This window comes from Pocillopora damicornis, chromosome 4 (assembly GCF_964200805.1).
Source record: "Pocillopora damicornis chromosome 4, jaPocDami1.2, whole genome shotgun sequence".
Taxonomy (NCBI): domain Eukaryota; kingdom Metazoa; phylum Cnidaria; class Anthozoa; order Scleractinia; family Pocilloporidae; genus Pocillopora; species Pocillopora damicornis.
Genome location: NC_142673.1, coordinates 10206528 through 10225769, shown reverse-complemented (window position 1 = coordinate 10225769; position 19242 = coordinate 10206528). Strand labels below are relative to the sequence as shown.

Sequence of the window (19242 nt, the reverse complement as noted above, 5' to 3'; positions counted from 1 at the left end):
TAGTAGCCCTGTAGTACCTGTAATACCTGTAGTACCTGTAGTAGCTGTAGTACGTGTAGTAGCTGTGGTAGGTGTAGTACCTGTACTAGGTGTAGTACCTGTAGTAGCTGTAGTACCCATAGTGCCTATAGTACCTGTAGTAACTGTAGTAGCTGTAGTACATGTAGTACGTGTAGTAGCCGTAGTAGCTGTAGTACGTGTAGTAGCTGTAGTACGTGTAGTAGCTGTGGTAGGTGTAGTACCTGTAGTAGGTGTAGTACCTGTAGTAGCCGTAGTACCTGTAGTAGCTGTAGTACCTATAGTACCCATATTAGCTGTAGTAGCTGTAGTAGTTGTAGTAGCTGTAGTGGCTGTAGTACCTGTAGTAGCTGTAGTACCTATGGTACCTATCGTACCTGTTGTAGTTGTAGTACCTGTAGTAGCCATAGTAGCTGTAGTACCTTTAGTACCCGTAGTAGCTGGAGTAGTTGTAGTACCTGTAGTAGCTGTAGTACCTGTAATACCTGTAGTACCTGTAGTAGCTGTAGTACCTGTAATACCTGTAGTACCTGTAGTAGCTGTAGTACCTGTAATACCTGTAGTACCTGTAGTACCTGTAGTACCTGTAGTACCTGTAGTAGCTGTAGTACCTGTAGTACCTGTAGTAGCTGTAGTAGCTGTAGTAGCTGTAGTAGCTGTAGTACCTGTAGTAGCTGTAGTAGGTGTAGTAGCTGTAGTACCTGTAGTAGCTGTAGTACCTATAGTACCTGTAGTAGCTGTAGTAGGTGTAGTGGGTGTAATACCTGTAGTATCTGTAGTAGCTGTAGTAGCTGTAGTAGCTGTAGTAGCTGTAGTACCTGTAGTGGGTGTATTAGGTGTAGTACCTGTAGCAGGTGTAGTACCTGTAGCAGGTGTAGTAGCTGTAGTATCTGTAGTAGGTGTAGTAGCTGTAGTAGCTGTAGTAGGTGTAGTACCTGTAGTCCCATTAGTATCTGTTGTACGTGTAGTAGGTGTAGTAGCTGTAGTAGGTTTAATAGGTGTAGTACCTGTAGTATCTGTAGCAGTTGTAGTAGCTGTGGTTTCTGGAGTACCTGTAGCAGCCTTAGTAGGGGCGTCCAGTGGTGTAAGGAATTGTAAAGATTCCTTTCTACCTTCCAGCAAATTTTCCAAGCATTTAGATCGACTAGTCTCACTTTAGTCAATCGACCAAACTTGGATAATTATTAGGCGTAAGGCAGTGAAACCGAGTCCACACTCAAAGGGATTGATATAAACTAATGGGCGAGAGAATATATAGAATATAAACGTAGGTATGTGAGTCCTGAATGGAACCTTCTACAAAGTACAAAAGACGATTTGCACAAGCTTATGAAAGGAACGTCAAGGTTCACACACATTTGATGAAGTTAGTGATATATAGGAATATTTTCTAGCTTTTATATTTTTTTACGCGTCCTATCTTGTTCTTACGACTGTGGTGTCCCATGCTCAATTGCACAAAATTGACCCGGCGAGGTTACCAGGGGCACCCAAAGACAATTTTCTGCTAAATATCTGTTCGGAGAAGCAAATATTGCCAAGAATTTTCTTTTGCTTGAGGAAGACTAAAAATTCCTAGATGGACCTTTCATTCATTTACAATTTTCGATGCTTTATACCTAATAAATTCCCTACCAATTCTGATTTTTAATGTTTCAAAATCAGTTCCCAGGTTACAATATTTTTGTTAAAAAATGTTCACCTAAAGTTTTTTTGGATTCTAAAATGTGATGGGGAGAGGTAACCAGAAAAATACTCACTTGCGTAAATCGTTAAATTGCAACTACAATTTTCGCAAAAGTAACACTGAAACCTTTGTAATTGTGAAAACTGACTTAAGTTCCTCTAGGATGACCGGTCAGACCGGGAGGGCTTTCCATAAGTTGCTCGAGATTTTCCAAAAAGTTTCACATTATTTCTCAAACAACTGCTCAAAAGTTGCCAAAAACAATCAAAAGTTGCTTATTGCAACAAAACTTACTCAAACGGTTGCTCAAAAACAAAATCTTTGTTTGGTCTGAAGTTATGAAAATATGCAAATTGTACAAACAAAAGTAAGATTTCTTAGAATTTTCGTGCAATTTTTTCAGCGCAACCAGCGTTGCTTAATAACTTTTTCCGGAGTTAAAATCACGAAGGAAATGTAATGAGCCAAAAACATTCCTTAATGACCTTCTTCACCCGAGACACTCGAGTCAGTCGAGTGAGAATCTGCGTCAATCATTTACAATGTTCTGTAAAAACCGCTGACTTATCTTGCGCCCTTCATGTGCCTCAGGGGAGGAGTATTTGTCTCCTTTTTTAACTGGTAATTCGATCGCAAATTGTCTACAAAACATTGTGAAATATGGAACAAAGGCAAATTTAAACACTAAGAACTGCTCCGATATCACAGAATTAGATGATAAAGTTCTAGAGAAATCTTAATCCAAAAGCCAACAGTTGCAATAAAGGAAAGAAGTTGTTCCAAATACGAGAAGTTGCCAAAAAGTTGCCTGCTTGTGGAAATCTCTAATGACCTAAACGATAAAAATTTTGTAGTGCCGCTTTGAATGCATTTCTAGGGTGCAGAAAAGAAAACTCTGGACTGCATAAAAAGTGTTTCCAACATACTTTAATGGAGACAGTCGTTGGGTGCCCCTGAGGCTTTAATCCTTTACTATGTGACATCACGGTACTGTCAAGCGAGTCCGGAAACGTAGTTGGAAAACGATATATTCACCTTCCCCACCCCCTTCTCGCGACTTTAAGACGACCGAGTGTGACTGACTGGAAAAAGCCAACAGAGAGACTTGTATTCAAATGTAAAAAACTTTTATTGCCACATTAATCGATAACAAGAGCTAATGATAACTAATGATCAGATACTTTTCTTAAAAATTGAAATTATTCTTATTGAAGTCTCTACCTAATTAATGGGAAACTCATAAGTTTCTCGAGCTAACCGCAGCTCTATTTCGCAGAATCTTTTTTTTTCTTGTCTTTGCCATGCTATTACTCAAAACAATTCTTTCAACAATCTGTCATTTTAAGGCACATCAAGAATGTAAATCAAGACGAACATTCTAGAAATTAAAGAAATGTTTGCCAATAAAACATAACAAAGTTATCTACACAAACAATAAAAGAACTATGTAATAAGCCTAAAAACGTTAATGACGATAGAATAATACCTTTTCCATGAATTTATCTTTTTTTCTGTTCGCAGAATTGAATCTTGAAACAAATTTTGGTAAGGGTAAATTGAACAAAATTCTGTGTCCATCTACCCAACTCAACTACTCTTATATATAAATATACAGACTGAAAACTTTAAAATTTCCATTAACAGTGATTTTTTATGAGGCTACTTGAGCCTGTCACGATATAATCTATTGATTTTAAAATACTGAAGAGCTCTGAGAAGGTTTAGAACTTGAGCTCCGAAGTTTCATTTTCCCATCAGTTCTTTATTCATTTATTTATGTTTACAATAGTTCTAGGCGCATGAACGATTTTCAACGAGTTCTCTGCACGGCTAGCTAGGCAACTATCCGCTCAAAGACTAAATATTAGGCTCCATTCACACCAAAGCTTGAAGAGTCCTTAAACATGTTTAAAACGGTTTGTGACTGTTTAGTGCACTTTTACTTATTAAACATGTCTATTCGGTGTGAATGGTTCATTTGTTACTTATATGAGTTAGTCTCTTCCTTTTCTTTTTTTGGGTAATTGGGAAGAAAAATGGCTTAGGTCGTCACTCAGCTTCTCTACTTCTGTTTTCCCTGCAAGAAAGAAGGAATACAAATTGTTTTCATGGAAGGTTGCACAATTTAAATTAATCCGATGTTTGAAAAGTATTATTAGAGCAGTATTAAGTCAAGGTTGCTTTATGGGGAGATCCAATGTCATAGGAATGGACCTCTGTTCAGTTTATTTATAGTACAATAGCTGAGCATTAATATATTAACTTGCCTCTCTTCCTAGGTTCCAGCCGTCGTGTGGCCCCTGGTTCCTCTCCAACCCCATCAGCAATGCCTCTTCCATCCTCCTTGTCCCCGCATTCGTGTCTTTCTTCGCCATTTCCTTTTGCACTGTTCTCGTCGCTGCCTTCTTCAGGTACATCTGCATCAGTTTCTCCTTTGATCTCTTTGTTATTAGCACTTTCGCTCTCTTCGCTAGTTAATTCTCCTTCGCTATTACTGGTACTTTCTCCTGCGCTCTTTTCACTACTTTCTGCGTCGTTCTCGTCGCTACTTTCTCCGCTCTCTTCGCCGCCACTGCCTCCTTTCTTCCCATCTGTACTGGCGCCTTCTCCGACGTCATTCGTGAATACTTCTACTACTTCTCCTGACCCTGTGACAAAAAAGTTATTTTTTTAACTTCAGAAAAAGTTACAGTGCAATTACACACTTTAGTCTTTAGTCACACCGAAATTGGTGATAGTAACAAAATTTAGTACTACTGTCCGTATGAAGCAGGCTACCAAGGAAAAACGTCACATAAACATCCTTGATCAAAATAGATATACAAAGGAACAAAACTGAAGCATGAAAAGCCTTTAAAAAAAATTGAAACTTGTGCAATAGGGTTCAAATACAAAAAGAAATACAACGGTTACCAAAACCGAACATCTCACGCTATCTGAAACGCCTAATTTTTAATCATAAAGTTCAATTAATTCCTAGAAATCTGTTATTAAGATATTTACGGCGCAGGAACATGTCTCTAGTTGGTTCGTTTGCTGTCAGGTGACCAGCCAATTGCACTTTTCCCAATATGTATACTAGGGAGCGGATATTCTGAATTTTATCAAAAACGGTACCTTAATAATTTTTTTTAAAGAAATATTAGGTGCTTTCAAGAGCCATATATACAGCCCATTATGGCTCTTTCCCCAAATTTTAAAATTGTAATTTTTGAAACGACTACAACTTTAATATCATCCTTTTCAAATATCAGCTAATGCCCACGACTGCAATTTTTTAGTGGTCACTTGAGGTCTTTAAATTTATTTCCTTTCGCGGAATATACGTCTAGATTATCAATTGCGGATCAATTTTTTTTGGGCATAAACTTAACTGGTTTATATAAAAAATAACAATTCTTAATATATAAATCAAAACACTTCTACATAACGTAATGTCATAATCATGTTTGAAAATAGCTGTCATTGTCTAACCTTCTCCTGGTTTCTTTAAAGCTGAAAAAGAAGACAAAAAAAAAAGATTTACCGGAGACTTCCTTTGTGGGAATTGCACTTCGCTCCCTGTTATCTCGAGCCAGCGCCCCTGGCTGGTACCCCCTAATATGTGCCGCCCAAAGGGTAGGGTTTTTGCACCGGTTTGGTCCGAAAACGGCAATAGACTTTGTCCATCTTGGTATGGAATCGGGTATGGCTTTAACGAATAAACGAGTTAGAAAGAAAGAGAAAAATACCAATTAAGATTTAGGTTTTGTTCCTGTTCCAATCCACGTAATGATGACATAATTTCTAAGCCGCCATGTATGAAAACAGGTGTAAAAACATGACAGTTTTGGTCTGGAATAGAGTCAGGGATTTTGATAACCAGGAGGCACCCCCCCCCTTATTTATTAGCTTGTTTAATGGGTTACTGCCGTTTTACTTCCCCTTCCCCATGCAGCCTAATTTCACTTTTTTTTGTTTTGTTTTGTTTTTTCTGTTTCCAAGGACTAAACTCAAAAACTATCAATAAAGTATGCTCTTGTGGAAAGAACAATGCGAATCTACATTCTATGAATAATTCCTGATATTATTGCAAATTCATAAACATGTTTGAACAACACAATCTCATCAGTTTAGATACAGAATCTTTAGATAATGATAAAATTGGACGATATACCACAGAAATGAGAGAGAAATATCCGGTATCTTTTTTGCGACATAGTCTTGAAAATTAAAAAAAATTTAATTTTAAAAAACTTTTAAAGATGAATATTCTACAACTGATTATCTCTACCAGGTAAGACATTATGATGAATGACAACATTTTGGTTAAGTTTAAACTAAGTAATCATAAACTTCTGATTCTACAAGGTCGATACCAAATAGATCATTTGTCAAGATAACATAGATCAGGTACACGATAAAATTCATTTCTGCTACCAGGAAAAAAAAACAACACAGTACAGAGACAGGCATTCATTAATCAAATCAATCGAATAACACCGGACTTTGACAAGAAATCATCTCCAGAAAGCATGAAACTGATAAAGGATTCGAAGAACCATGATGTAAACGAGTTAGTTATGGAGTTTATTTCCTCCTGTATGAAAATATGTGATTCAATGTTAGTAACGCAGTTATTTTTTTTTGTTTCATTATTGGTGTTGTTTGTTTTATATTTCGATTGTAATAGGTATGCTTTTGCAATACTGTACAATGATGCAGTCATGCAAAACTATTCCTATACTACACCTACCACACGTACTACAAATACTACAGATACTACAGGTAGTACACATGCTACAGGTACTACACCTACTACAGATACTACCGATACTATACCTACTACAGCAACTACAGCTTCTACAGGTACTACATCCACTACACCTATTACAGCTACTACACGTACTACAGGTATTACAGGTACTACAGGTACTACAACTATTACAGCTATTACGGGTACTACAGGTACTACAGCTACTACGGCTACTACAGGTACTATAGGTACTACAGCTACTACAGGTACTATAGGTACTACAGGTACTATAGGTACTACAGCTACTACAGCTACTACAGGTACTATAGGTACTACAGGTACTATAGGTACTACAGGTACTATAGGTACTACAGCTACGACGGGTACTACAGGTACAATAGGTACTACAGGTACTACACCTGCTACAGCTACTACAGCTACTACAGCTACGACGGGTACTACAGGTACTATAGGTACTACACGTACTACACCTACTACAGGTACTACAGCTACTACAGGTACTACGGCTACTACAGGTACTACAGGTACTACAGGTACTACAGGTACTATAGGTACTCTACGTACTATAGCTACTACAGGTACTACAGGTAGTATAGGTACCATAGGTACTACAGCTACTACAGGTACTACACCTACTACAGTTACTACACCTACCACAGCTACAACACGTACTACAGCTACTACGCGTACTACATGTACTACAGCTACTACAGCTACTACAGCTACTGTAGGTACTATAGGTACTACAGCTACTACAGGTACTACACCAACTACACGTACTACATGTACTACAGCTACTACACCTACTACAGCTACTACAGGGCTACTACAGGTACTACAGGGCTACTACAGCTAGAACAGCTACTACAGGTACTACAGGTACTACAGGTACTACAGCTACTACAGCTACTACAGCTACTACAGGTACTACAACTACTACTACAGGTACTATAGGTACTACAGCTACTACGGCTACTAAGGTTTCTACAGCTACTACAGCTACTACAGGCACTACAGGTACTACAACTACTACTACAGCTACTACAGGTACTAAAGCTACTACGGCTACTACGGCTACTACGGGTACTACAGGGCCACTACAGCTACTACAGGGCTACCACAGGTACTACAGCTACCACAGGTACTACAGCTACCACAGGTACTACAGCTACCACAGGTACTACACAGCTCCTGCGGGTACTATGGGTACTACTACAGTACTTATAGTATGGGCGGTGGCCCGGGACATTTTGGGCAGTCTTACACCAAGTACTACCCCTTCTATGGTTCACTTAACTGTCGACATGTCTGAATTACCGGATTACATGAAAGTTCTTATCAAAGAAGAGGAGAAACCATCGTATGTGTACAAAGAAATTCCTGTTCCACAACCAGGAAACGGCGAATTACTCGTAAAAGTTCTTAAAGTCTCTATATGTGGTTCGGATAACATATTGTATCAATGGGATGAAGGTGACAACTCAATCTATCTGTTATTTTAGTCTCGTTATCTATTCAATAGATAACGTCAAAATGTGGATGAGAAACTGCCCCTTTCGCCGCTTCACCCTAGTTTCGTTGAAACATTCTATTTATACATTTACCAGATGCAAGGCTCAGATGCAAGGCAAGATTACAATATTCCCAAAACGACTTTGTGTGACATTTGTAGGAGAACAGGTGCATGATCAAGGCTGAGTAGGGGGATGGGTGGAGGGGTCAGGGTTGGGCAACAGGGTCAAAGTTATGAAACTCTGTTGTCTATATACCTTAAGATACTTCTAATGCTTATTCTTTTTTATCTGAATTTTTTTGGGGTCTGATTACCTCCTGGCTAATTAATGCCATATATAAAGTTTCCTGTTTATTTCATATCTTTGGAAGTTACATTTAATAAATGAGATGTCACTCTCTCTTAGTTCAAATCATTGTAACACATGCATAACGATATTTAATTACTGAATATTGTTCCACCAGTAATTATGAGGAACAGCTCCCTGAAAAAACCTGTCTGCTGACCGTTGGCTGACAGATAACCAACAGACCAGTGACAGGCTACCTGCAGGTTACCAATTGGCAGTATACCCAAGAATTAACCTCCAAAACAAAACTGTGACTGTACTTTACATATGCTTTTAGATGTTGAACTTACCGTGCTAATATGTTGAATCACTTATCAAATGAGTTGATATTGCATTAAAATAACAACGTTCCTTTTGCAATCTCTCAGCAACTCTTGTAAGTAATGGCACTAAATTTGGCCTAAACCTCAGTGAATTCATATTCCTGTCCAATGTACTGTTTACATCCACAGAAATTTGGAGGATTGATATAGTAATACAATGATATTGTTATCAACAACTCATGGACAGATTACTGACTACCAGCCAACAGTTATGTTTAAAACTGTCAGCTGACAGTTAGCTGACTGTTGGGTGACAGTCAGTTAGCAGTCAGCCAACAGGTTTTTCTTCACAGTTACTGTTCTTCCTGTTTTTTTGGTCTAATTTGTTCATTTGTTACCTATTTACAGCTGCAAAGGCAATAGCAATGCTCCCTTTCATCCCTGGTCATGAGTGTGTTGGAGAGGTAATGGATGTTTTAGTATTTTTTACTGTCCATTCTTATTTTTCTTTTTTGTAATGAATTATTTTGTCTTTAGGTAGTGAAGGTTGGTCCTGATTGTGAGGAAAAATTTTTCATTGGGCAGCGTATTTGTTGTGAAAATCACTTTTATTGTGGAAAGTGCTATCAGTGTTTACATGGTAGGGATGAGCAAGGATATTTTTTGTCACATTTAACTCATCAAAATACTCAGAAATGGTGCAAGGGAGGTGTGATTTCAATAATAGGTGAAACAGTTGAGCTTAACCAATGGATTCACAGATTCTATTAATTGACTTACCAGACTTACGCCACATTTGCCAGAACTTGAATCAGTTTGGCCATGGAAGAGGAACAATCTATGGAGGTAATGAACTGAACAAATAGAGAATTTTCATTTGTAGCCACTTGGATGTTTTTTATCAGACTTTTGTAAGGTAAGATTATCTTTGCTGTGAAACTGATTGTGACCTAATTATTTAGACACATTTTCACATATGTATTTGAGATTTCAGTATTGTCCTTCTTTAGGGTGTGCTCAGTATACCATTATTCCAGCAAGATACTGTTACCAGTTGAAAACAAACCTTGATGTGGACAGGGCTTGCCTATTGGAACGTAAGAAAGCTTTTGTTTATAAACAAGTTGAAATTTGCTAATTCTAACAATAGTTTGCCTTGAAGTTATTTATTTTTTACTGATTACTGACAGCATTTGGTGTGGCGCATCAAGCAATGGAAGAGGTTTGTCCAACAGGAGACAGTGTACTCATTCAAGGTTAATAGTTAATAATTATGTTTGTAAAAATGCATTTGAAGAATTTTTTTACTGTTAAGTTGGCTTCTCTATGGAGTTTGAAAGGTGTCCTCTTTCGTGCTTAAAATGGATATGGAATCATGTGGTTAGACCACATCTGATATGATCTAATAGCATCATCTGTTGACAGTGTTATGGAAAAACTTTGAGGCATAATGTATTTACTATCCATTTGTTTGGGAGAGTGAATAACACACACAATTTTAAAAGGTATGCCCTTGCCAGATTTCCTATGATTTAATGACTGAATTATTATATTTTAAACATCATCATAAAGCAATGGGCTCCAATCTACCTAAGGTTAGGTTGAGGGGATTAAGCTGTTGAATTTCTGGTTTTCATTCAGAAGGGCTACTTTTGTATTTGTACAAGGCCTCTTTACTTATGCAAAGCACACAATTATTGCTATGGAGAAGCTAAGTCTTACTGTATACAGGTATATGTGTCCATGTGGGTTGCTGTTCTATGCCAGTAGATAGAAAAAAAAAATTATTGGTTAACTGGGATTTGCATTTATATATTTTGTACTCTGCTGCAGGGTGTGGTCCTATTGTCTTAATATCAGCTGGGATTGCCAAGAGCATGGGTGCTGTCAAAATGTACATCATTTTGTTAGATGTGTTAACCTTGTAAAATGATCATACATTAGCTGCCTATTTACAGTAGGAGTGGTCCTAACACAACCTGAAGATTCAACATTCATCTTAATAAATTCAATCATGTACCAGCTGTCAATTAAAATGTGCCAGTGCCCGATAGCAAAAATAGCCCTCTTAAGATTTTGCCTCCATCCATGGTTCAGAAATAACTCCACAGCTTGTACAAGAGACAACCCATTCTACTGTATTAGCCCTCTGTCCACATCCCTTGAACAAGCCATATCTGTTAACAATGAACCTTTTGCTATTTTGAAAAATTTTCTATCGCTGGGGCAAACAGTCCAAAAAATATGACCAACAATAAAATACTCAAGAATTGTTCATTTCTCCCTATTTTTCAGAATTGCCACAGATATTGTGGAGGAAAGACTTCAAAAAGCAGAGCAAATGGGTGCAGATGTATTAGTTAATGGGAAGATGGAAAATCTCAAAGATATTGGTCTGTGAGTTCTTTTTAGTCCCAAATACAGTGCCAAGGGAGAGGGGAGGGTATAATCCATGATAGAGACCTTATATGTTTGCCCACAAAATACTTGTACCTGAAATTGGAATGAGGGTCATTGAAAGTCATGAAAGTGACTAATAACGACATTTTTGAGATAAAATGAAGGCAGAAAACTGCTTCGCTATATGATCCTTCTCACATTGTCATGGCTGACCAGCTCATCTATTGCATGGAAAAAATGAAAAAGGTCTTTGAAAAGGTCACAGAATATGATGAATTTTTTGACCTCAAAGAACACACACCCTGGATTTGTTTTCAGCTCAGTTGTGATATATACAATCCATTCCAGTGCCCTGGAAAAGAACCCCCAGCCTAAAATATTGTTGAATTTTATTTTGTTTTTGTTTTTTATGAAAATTGTGGTTTCCTAATTTGTTATACTTGTTGTAGCTGGAGGAATTTTCAATTCAGTGTTGATAGTAATCTGGGATTGTATTGATTTGCTTTCATCAGCTCTGTGATTGGTCCAGAAATCAACCAATCAGATGCAAAACTAACACTAATCAGGACTTTATTGTCTGCATTTTCCTGTGCTTTAGGGTGGTTTTCCTTTTTTTTTTTTAGTTTGGGTTCCCATTGGCTCTTCAATGTATTTTCCTTTCTTTTAATTGTCTGTTGTAACTACTTTGGTTTGATTTTGTGACACTCAGTAGAAAAGAGTTCAACCTGGTAATGTAGTTTTAATTAATGTTTTTGATCTCTTTCCCTCTAGTTATGAAAGAAACATCAGGTGATGGCATTGGTTGCCTTGTTGAGTGTTCTGGAGCAGCGCCATTAGTAAACAACTGTTTCTCCTTATTGAGGTAAATATTTCATTTTAACCTCATACATACTTCTCCGGCTGCTGCTTTTGTTTTATTTTGTTTACAACTGCACACTATTAGGCTACTCACTATATCACAGAATAGATAGTGAGAAGTGCAGCCATTCAGAATGCAGCATTTGTGATAGACTTCAGATAGATTTATGCAAATTATATTAACTGTTTCTCTGCAGAAAAGGTGGAAGGTTGTTCTAGTAGGATTACTTAAGGTAACCTTTTTTGTTTTGTTTGTCTTTGCTGTGGTATCTCAAAATGCTCTTTACTTGGCATGATTACTTTACATTAGTGTGGTTCTGCTTTAACATTTTCATATTACCATCTTAATGAGGTTACTTAGCCATAGGTTAATTTTTTAGCTCTCAGTAAAACATTCTTATTCAAGTTTTTTCTTATGCTTTTCAGCAACCTCTTCATGTAGAAAACTTTCTACAAGATATCTTATTCAAGTCTCTGACAATGAAAACAGTTCATGGCAGGAAGATTTTCAGCACTTGGGAAAAATCAGAAGAGTTACTGTTTAACGACAAGTAAGAATTACATGTAATTTTTTTAAAGTCTCTATGATGTAGCTACGAACTCATATGGCCAGTAACAAGATAGTAACCTTATAAATTAGTTATATTCAAGATAATTGGTTTCATCAACTGAGTCGGCCATGTAAGTTTGCCACCTTTGAGAGTTTCTAAAGCTGATGTTTCAAGAGATAGCCATTCAGGTCCCAAACACCATGAAATACATAGCCTCGAAGGGAACATATCCTTAACAAACAGGGGGCTGGCGGTTTTCAGATCCATTCCTAATCTTGAATCAGTTGAATGCCATTGTCATTTGGTGATGCCCGCCATGCTTCTGTTACCTAATGAGAAGGATCACAGAGAAGAACCAACAAGGATTTCTATGAATTTTATCACCATACGTGCTTTAATTTTGAACACATTTAAATTGATCTGAGCTTGGTTCTTTACAGAGTTGATGTAACTCCTGTCATCACTCATGAAGTACCAATGAGCCAGTTTGAACAAGTAAGACAACTTGCCCCTCTCTTTGATTTTCTTTGTTATGGGTGATGTTACCTTTATACATGTCAGCTCCCGTTGACAGTAAATTCTATTGGTTGTTTTGTGGTTCAATCTTCTTGTTGAGTGTAGCATAGAAAAATGTTTTTAGATTATGCAGGTGAGTTTCAGACTGACCAAATGACTGGCTGTTTAGAGCAGTTTTCAGTTGAGTTTTGAGAACCAAAACCAAAGTGATCATGACAGCCAATCGGAGCTAAAGTCGACATCATTGCTAGCTCATGAGTACTCAAATTAAAAACAGGCAAACTGTATGAAGTGCGGGAAAACACAAGTGACCAAACCATGATTGGTTTAAGTTTTGAACCTGATTGGTTGAGAGGGTGGCACGAGATTTCTGACCAATTACAGAGCGAAGTTCAAGAAAACGAAAGCAATCGTGGATTCAGCTAGTTTTGACGCAATTGAAAACTGCTTTCACTAACTTTGTGTCTTACCTGGTGAGTTACTCCCCGTACATTTTGTTCTTAATGAGGTATGAATTCTAACTAAAGTGACAGACTGACTTACTGACTGGTTCACTGATGACTGACTGTTTGACTGATTGCCTTACAGTCTAACTGACTTAAGGACTTATTGAACTTATTAAGGTAATTGTGAAGAACAGCTCCCCTCCACTGACAGTTGGCCAAATGTCGGCCAACAGTCTGCTGACAGTTGGCTGACACTAAACTGACAGGCCACCGACAGGTAACCAACAGGTTAGCGACAGGCGGTGAAATAACTTTACTAGTGCATTTTTGCACTCAAAAATCGATGTAAAACTTACTCTAAATGCTTAAAATTTTTCAAAATGCCACTAGAACTTAAAGGCACACAAACATTCCCTGTGCATAAAAGAGCCAGCGACTATTAAGAGTTTCATTTTATCTTTTCAATGCAATTATCAAGGGTTGTAAATCATACACTTTTCAAGGCAATAATTGGCATGAAGTTACCGACATTTTACTGACAGATTGCCAATACCTTACCGACAGATCACTGACAGTCAACTGACAGTTGGTCGACTGTTGGCCAACAAATGTCCAGCAGGAAGTTATCTTTTCAGGGTAATTGTGAAGAACACCTCCCCTCACCAACAGCTACATCAGTCAATCAATGAACTCAAATTAATCCACCACTCACAGACTTGATTATAGTCACCATGGCACCACTTTCCATTCAAAGCTGGGGATTTCCCCAAATGGAAGAATTTAGTACATTAGACAAAACTTAAAGCTTTCTATTACACTTCTATCAAAGGTTGTAATGGTTAAGTGTTCAAAGATTGGAATGGGAAGCCCATGTAAAAAAAAAAAAACAGTTGTTTTCTCGGAAATTGTCACAATTATAAGTAAATTATACTAGGACTTCTTGTTGTCCAATTCACTCAGTAACCATATTTGAGATTAACAAATCAGAATCCATTTTTGCTGTCATCCAGTTCTGTTAGTCACTTGTATGATTATAGACTGAATCGGATTCACCTATTACTATTGGCCCTGTTACCAATTCTTATTATCAACTAACAATTTGTGAGAGAAACAAGATTGTGATGAAAAGATTTTGTCTTTTCTTAATGACAGAAACTGTGAATATGCAAAAATGCAAGTGAATAATGTTCACTTCAGATAGATGCTAAACACTAAGTAACTAAATGAAGTTAAGAAACAGTTAACCGAAAACTGAGCCCGCATAAGACCAATCAAAAACAAGATTTCCATGACTGATTACAAACATGGGCATGTGTAGCATACAACTGTTATTTTTTTGGCTGGGCAGGTTGAGATGAACCACTTTGTGTAACTTTCAAATGGACGAAAAATATTGCATCACTTCACCTTAAGAGAAAGGAAAAAAAAACAAATTTATTGACACTTATCAAAATTAGCCCAAAATTTATGGTGTATGTCATTCTTTGTGCACTGCCACCTGATTCCATTACATCATTTGCAAGAAAGCTGTGATATGATTGGCATGAGATACAAACTCTAATACAGCAATCTGATTGGGCAAGATACATACCCCTATGCAGCAGTCTGATTGGTGCAAGCAACATACTGCTATACCCACTAACATAGAGTTATTTTCTTTTTTAAAAAAATGACTGAAAAATTGAAGATACTTTAAGTAAAGTTGTATGCATCACAATTAAAATGAAACACTAGCAACTACCAACCTTTAAGTTCTAGACGGCCTCTGCACACATTGCATCACCTCTCGCATTGTTTACATCTGTTGTGCCTACAAGCTACAAGAAATAGAGACAACAGCTATTAAACAATTGTACATATTGAAATGTACATCACCTTTTAACTGTTTACAAATTTGTATCATTGATATTATGTTCTACCGCAGATCTGTCGAACGTTACTCCCCTCTCCTGTGGGGAGAGGTGCCAAGAGCTGAAAGGACGAATCAATAAGGAATGAAAGTTTGAGAATTGATTTGAAATATCGATAATGCAGAACGATACATGAGGTATATAACTTTGATTCAGGGGGAAGCAAAAATCAAAGGACTAAAAGATAACCAAATTAGTAGATCAATATTTTTTCAACTCCCTTCTCCACACCCCCACAAAATAATTTTATGCCAACGGTAAATTTATGACGTGCAAGCGGTATTCCCCAAAAATCCAACATGGAGACTGGCGGGAAGGTTGATATCTTCGTAACCTTGTTCGACAATATATAGACATGCATTTGTACAAAACGGCTTTATTTTGGGCAGATGAAGCTGTATCCCTGTCTAATGGAGACATCCAAGATGTTTACTGGCTTGTCCAAACTTTATTTCTTACTGCTCAATTCCATCGAGCTTCGCACGTTTTAAGGAACCGAGGAGGTGTTCTTCAAACGAGCCTCGCTTGCCGCTATCTGGCTGCCAAGTGCCATGCAGAATGTAAACAGTGGAAAGAAGCTCTGGAAGTTCTGGATATGGAGCAAAAAGAGCCGGCAGACAAGGATCCAGCGGAGATTTGCTTTGTCGGTGGAACGAAAAAGCTCGAAAGTGCAGTTTGTTTGTTGAAAGGAGTCGTGTATGAAGCTATGGATAACCGAGCTTTAGCCACAGATTGTTTCAAAGATGCCCTCAAAAATGACGTGCACTGTTTTGAAGCGTTTGATCTGCTTGTTTCTCATCACATGCTGACCGATAAGGAGGAACGAGAGTTGCTGTCTTCCCTGCCTTTCTCAGAGCAATGCATGCCTGAAGAGGTTGATTTGTTGAAGTTCTTGTACGAAGGCAAGGTGAAGAGATACTGCAAACCTGTTGATCCAAAGCCACCTCCTGGTTTGGAAACCCTGTACGACAACCTGGATGTAGTTGCTGGAATGACTGAGCTGCACTTTTACAACTGCCGTTACTATCAGTCCTACAAGATGACATCTTCTGTCCTGACATCTGATCCTTATCACGAGGCTTGCTTGCCCATTCATATCACCTGCCTGGTAGAACTGAAGAAAACGAATGAGCTGTTCTACCTTGGACATAAGCTTGTTGATAACTATCCTCAAAAGGCTGTTGCTTGGTGTGCAGTTGGCTGTTATTACTATGTCATTGAAAAGTATGAGCAGGCTAGGAGGTACTTTAGCAAAGCTACCAGTATAGAACGAGTTTATGGGCCAGCATGGCTTGCATTTGGGCATGCTTTTGCAGCAGAAGGAGAGCATGATCAAGCAATGGCAGCTTACTTCACAGCTTCTAAGCTAATGCCAAGATGCCATCTGCCTCTTCTCTATATTGGCCTGGAGTATGGAAAAACCAATAATGCAAAACTGGCTGAGAGATTTTTTGAACAGGCTTTAATTCTTTCACCAGATGATCCTTTTGTGAAGCAAGAGATGGGCGTGATTGCCTTTCAAAATGGAGATTATCATTCAGCAGAAAAGAACTTCAAGGCAGCTCTCCAGAAAGCACAGATCACTAGCGGGGAAGTTCTCTCAGAAACTTGGGAGACACTGCTCAGTAACCTTGGCCATGCCTGCCGCAAGCTAGGGAGATACCAAGAAGCATTACGATACCACAAGCAAGCACTTGTTCTTGTTCCAAACAAGGCTTCCACTTTCTCTACCCTTGGCTTTGTCAATAGCCTCTTAGGAAATCACCATGAAGCAATAGGCTATTTCCATAAGGCGCTTGGTATTCAACGAGAGGATACTTTTAGTGTTCACATGCTAGGTAAAACTCTTGAACAGCTAACAATTGAGGTCAACACAAAAGTGAAAGAAGACAATGATATGAGCATGGAAATGGATAACAGATCTGATGAGGAAAGTGACTGAGCAATACAGGGAAGAAGATGGTTTATCTAACAATACAACAATGAACTACTCAACCACTGTATTCACTTATTTGCTTAACAAATCAAACACATGTTAAGAATGATATTTGAGACAGTTTGCTAACAAAGAGAAACAACACCACCTTGGAAAGATGATTGTGTACTGAGGGTAATCACCAGGTAATAATATTGTAAATGTGACAAAAATTTACCATGCTGTGGTTGGCTGGCATGTTGGTAATTGTGAAGAACAGCTCCCCTCACCGACAATTGGCTGACTGTCGGTAAGGTGTTGGCCGACTGTCGGCGATCTGTTGGCCAACTGTCGACCAACACCTTACTGACAGTTGACTGACAGATTTATATAGATTTTTCTGAAAAGATAACTTCCTGCAGGACATCTGTTGGCCAACAGTCGACCAACTGTTGGTGATCTGTCGGTAAGGTGTTGGCAATCTGTCGGTAGAATGTTGGTAACTTCATGCCGATTATTGCCTTGAAAAGTGTATGATTTACAACCCTTGATAATTGCATCGAAAAGATAAAATGAAACTCTCCATAGTCGCTGGCTCTTTTATGTTAGTTCAGCACAGTTTCTAGGCAATTTCTCTTCCAACACTCACTTTGATTCTTGGTTCGTTCGCCATTTTGGATTTTAACTTCGTCCCAATCCCCCTCTGAATTTCGCACGGTCTCTATATATATATGATGTACCAATATACCAAAAATTAGGATAGCATTGCATTATAGGGCGATTCTTAACTACACTTTTCGATGGAGAATATTAACACACTTTTGTTTAATGCACAGGGAATGTTCGTGTGCCTTTAAGTTTTAGTGGCATTTTGAAAAATTTGAAGCATTTATAGTAAGTTTTACATCGATTTTTGAGTGCAAAAATGCACTAGTAAAGTTATTTCACCGCCTGTCGCTAACCTGTTGGTTACCTGTCGGTGGCCTGTGGGTTAAGTGTCGGCCAACTGTTGGCAGACTGTTGGCCGACTGTCGGTGGAGGGGAGCTGTTCTTCACAATTATCCTTTTCAGAAAAATCTAAATAAATCTGTTGGTCAACTGTCGGCAAGGTGTTGGTCGACAGTCGGCCAACAGATCGCTGACAGTCGGCCGACAGATTATCAACAGTCGGCCGACAGATAACCAACAGTCAGCCGACTGTCGGTGAGGGGAGCTTTTCTTCACAATTACCCCTTTTAATATGTTTGTTGCTTCCAACTGGCACTGGCATACCATAATATACATAATTTAACAGAATGACACAGAACCATTCCTTGCCAGGAAGCAAGTCGGAATAATTCTGATCTGTTAACTGTTTCATTACAGGCTTTTGACTTGCTGAAATCTGGGAAAGGATGTAAGATCATGGTTAATCCACATGCCTAAAGAACTGGATGGGCAATTGTTAAATTATCGTTTGTTAATTATAAATAGAATTGGTAACATGTTAAGAGAATACTAACTGATTCAATGGAAAAATTAAAAAATGTACATAGGGACGTATAAGTATGACGCAATTAGACGGAGTTCGACTGGTGATAAACACTCGTCAAAAAAGTCTAAATCCATATGGGAATAGGTAAATAGTGATTTACCAAGTAAAACGGCGCGAAATCCGTGCGAAATAGAAAACGGCGCGATAGACCCGATCCAAACCTCCCTCGTGTTTTTATTCCTCCTTTGATATCGCGCCTGGAATGGCTGGGACAGGATATGACATGCAGTGTTCAATCTACATTTGGCGGAATGAAAACCGAATCGAGTCACATATCATTCAAATATTACACTTAGAGACAACTCGCTTAACAATAGCAGGACGAATAAAGAACTTAAATAAAATAAAAAGAAGAATTTTCTATCGAAGTGTGGGGCTGGTGAGATTAAGCTATCCCAAGCTTGACGAGATATCAAGGTTAGAAACAATTACGAGAACAAACAACTGAGATATTCAACTGTGAAAGTACAGGTTGATCTTTTACTCCCAAGAGAAAAATAAACATTCTCCTTACAGAATCCTTACA

At 38.2% G+C, this 19242-nt stretch overlaps 1 protein-coding gene and 1 long non-coding RNA gene across 3 annotated transcripts; one reads left to right on the top strand and one right to left on the bottom strand.

The window, feature by feature from the left end:
- The first annotated feature begins 7742 nt into the window (after window positions 1–7742).
- LOC113678242 (uncharacterized) lies at window positions 7743–19084 on the top strand. 2 transcript variants are annotated; one of them, XM_089202825.1, is made up of 13 exons: window positions 7743–7934; window positions 8995–9050; window positions 9124–9226; window positions 9370–9432; window positions 9597–9683; window positions 9777–9842; window positions 10420–10480; window positions 10882–10979; window positions 11758–11848; window positions 12047–12077; window positions 12271–12395; window positions 12836–12890; window positions 18548–19084. In XM_089202825.1, exons 1-13 carry the CDS (start codon window positions 7745–7747, stop codon window positions 18605–18607), a joined length of 1086 nt encoding a protein of 361 aa, XP_089058951.1. In that variant the 5' UTR covers window positions 7743–7744; the 3' UTR covers window positions 18608–19084. The 2 variants fall into 2 exon arrangements, 1 of the variants encoding a protein (XP_089058951.1); XR_016185550.1 differs by lacking the exons at window positions 7743–7934; window positions 8995–9050; window positions 9124–9226; ... (7 more) ...; window positions 12271–12395; window positions 12836–12890 and adding an exon at window positions 15863–17388.
- LOC149046765 (uncharacterized) lies at window positions 11706–15235 on the bottom strand. The gene is made up of 3 exons (XR_016185551.1): window positions 15103–15235; window positions 13916–14111; window positions 11706–12724 (listed from the first exon to the last, which is right to left on the bottom strand). It is a non-coding gene; the product is annotated as an uncharacterized LOC149046765 (long non-coding RNA).
- Window positions 19085–19242: the final 158 nt, after the last annotated feature.

Coding starts and splice junctions, on each gene's coding strand:
- LOC113678242 (XM_089202825.1), top strand. CDS start 7,745: ATGGTTCACTTAACTGTCGACATGTCTGAATTACCGGATTACATGAAA. Junction 9,227..9,369: donor GTGCTATCAGTGTTTACATG/GTAGGGATGAGC, acceptor TTGACTTACCAG/ACTTACGCCACATTTGCCAG. Junction 9,433..9,596: donor AAGAGGAACAATCTATGGAG/GTAATGAACTGA, acceptor GTCCTTCTTTAG/GGTGTGCTCAGTATACCATT.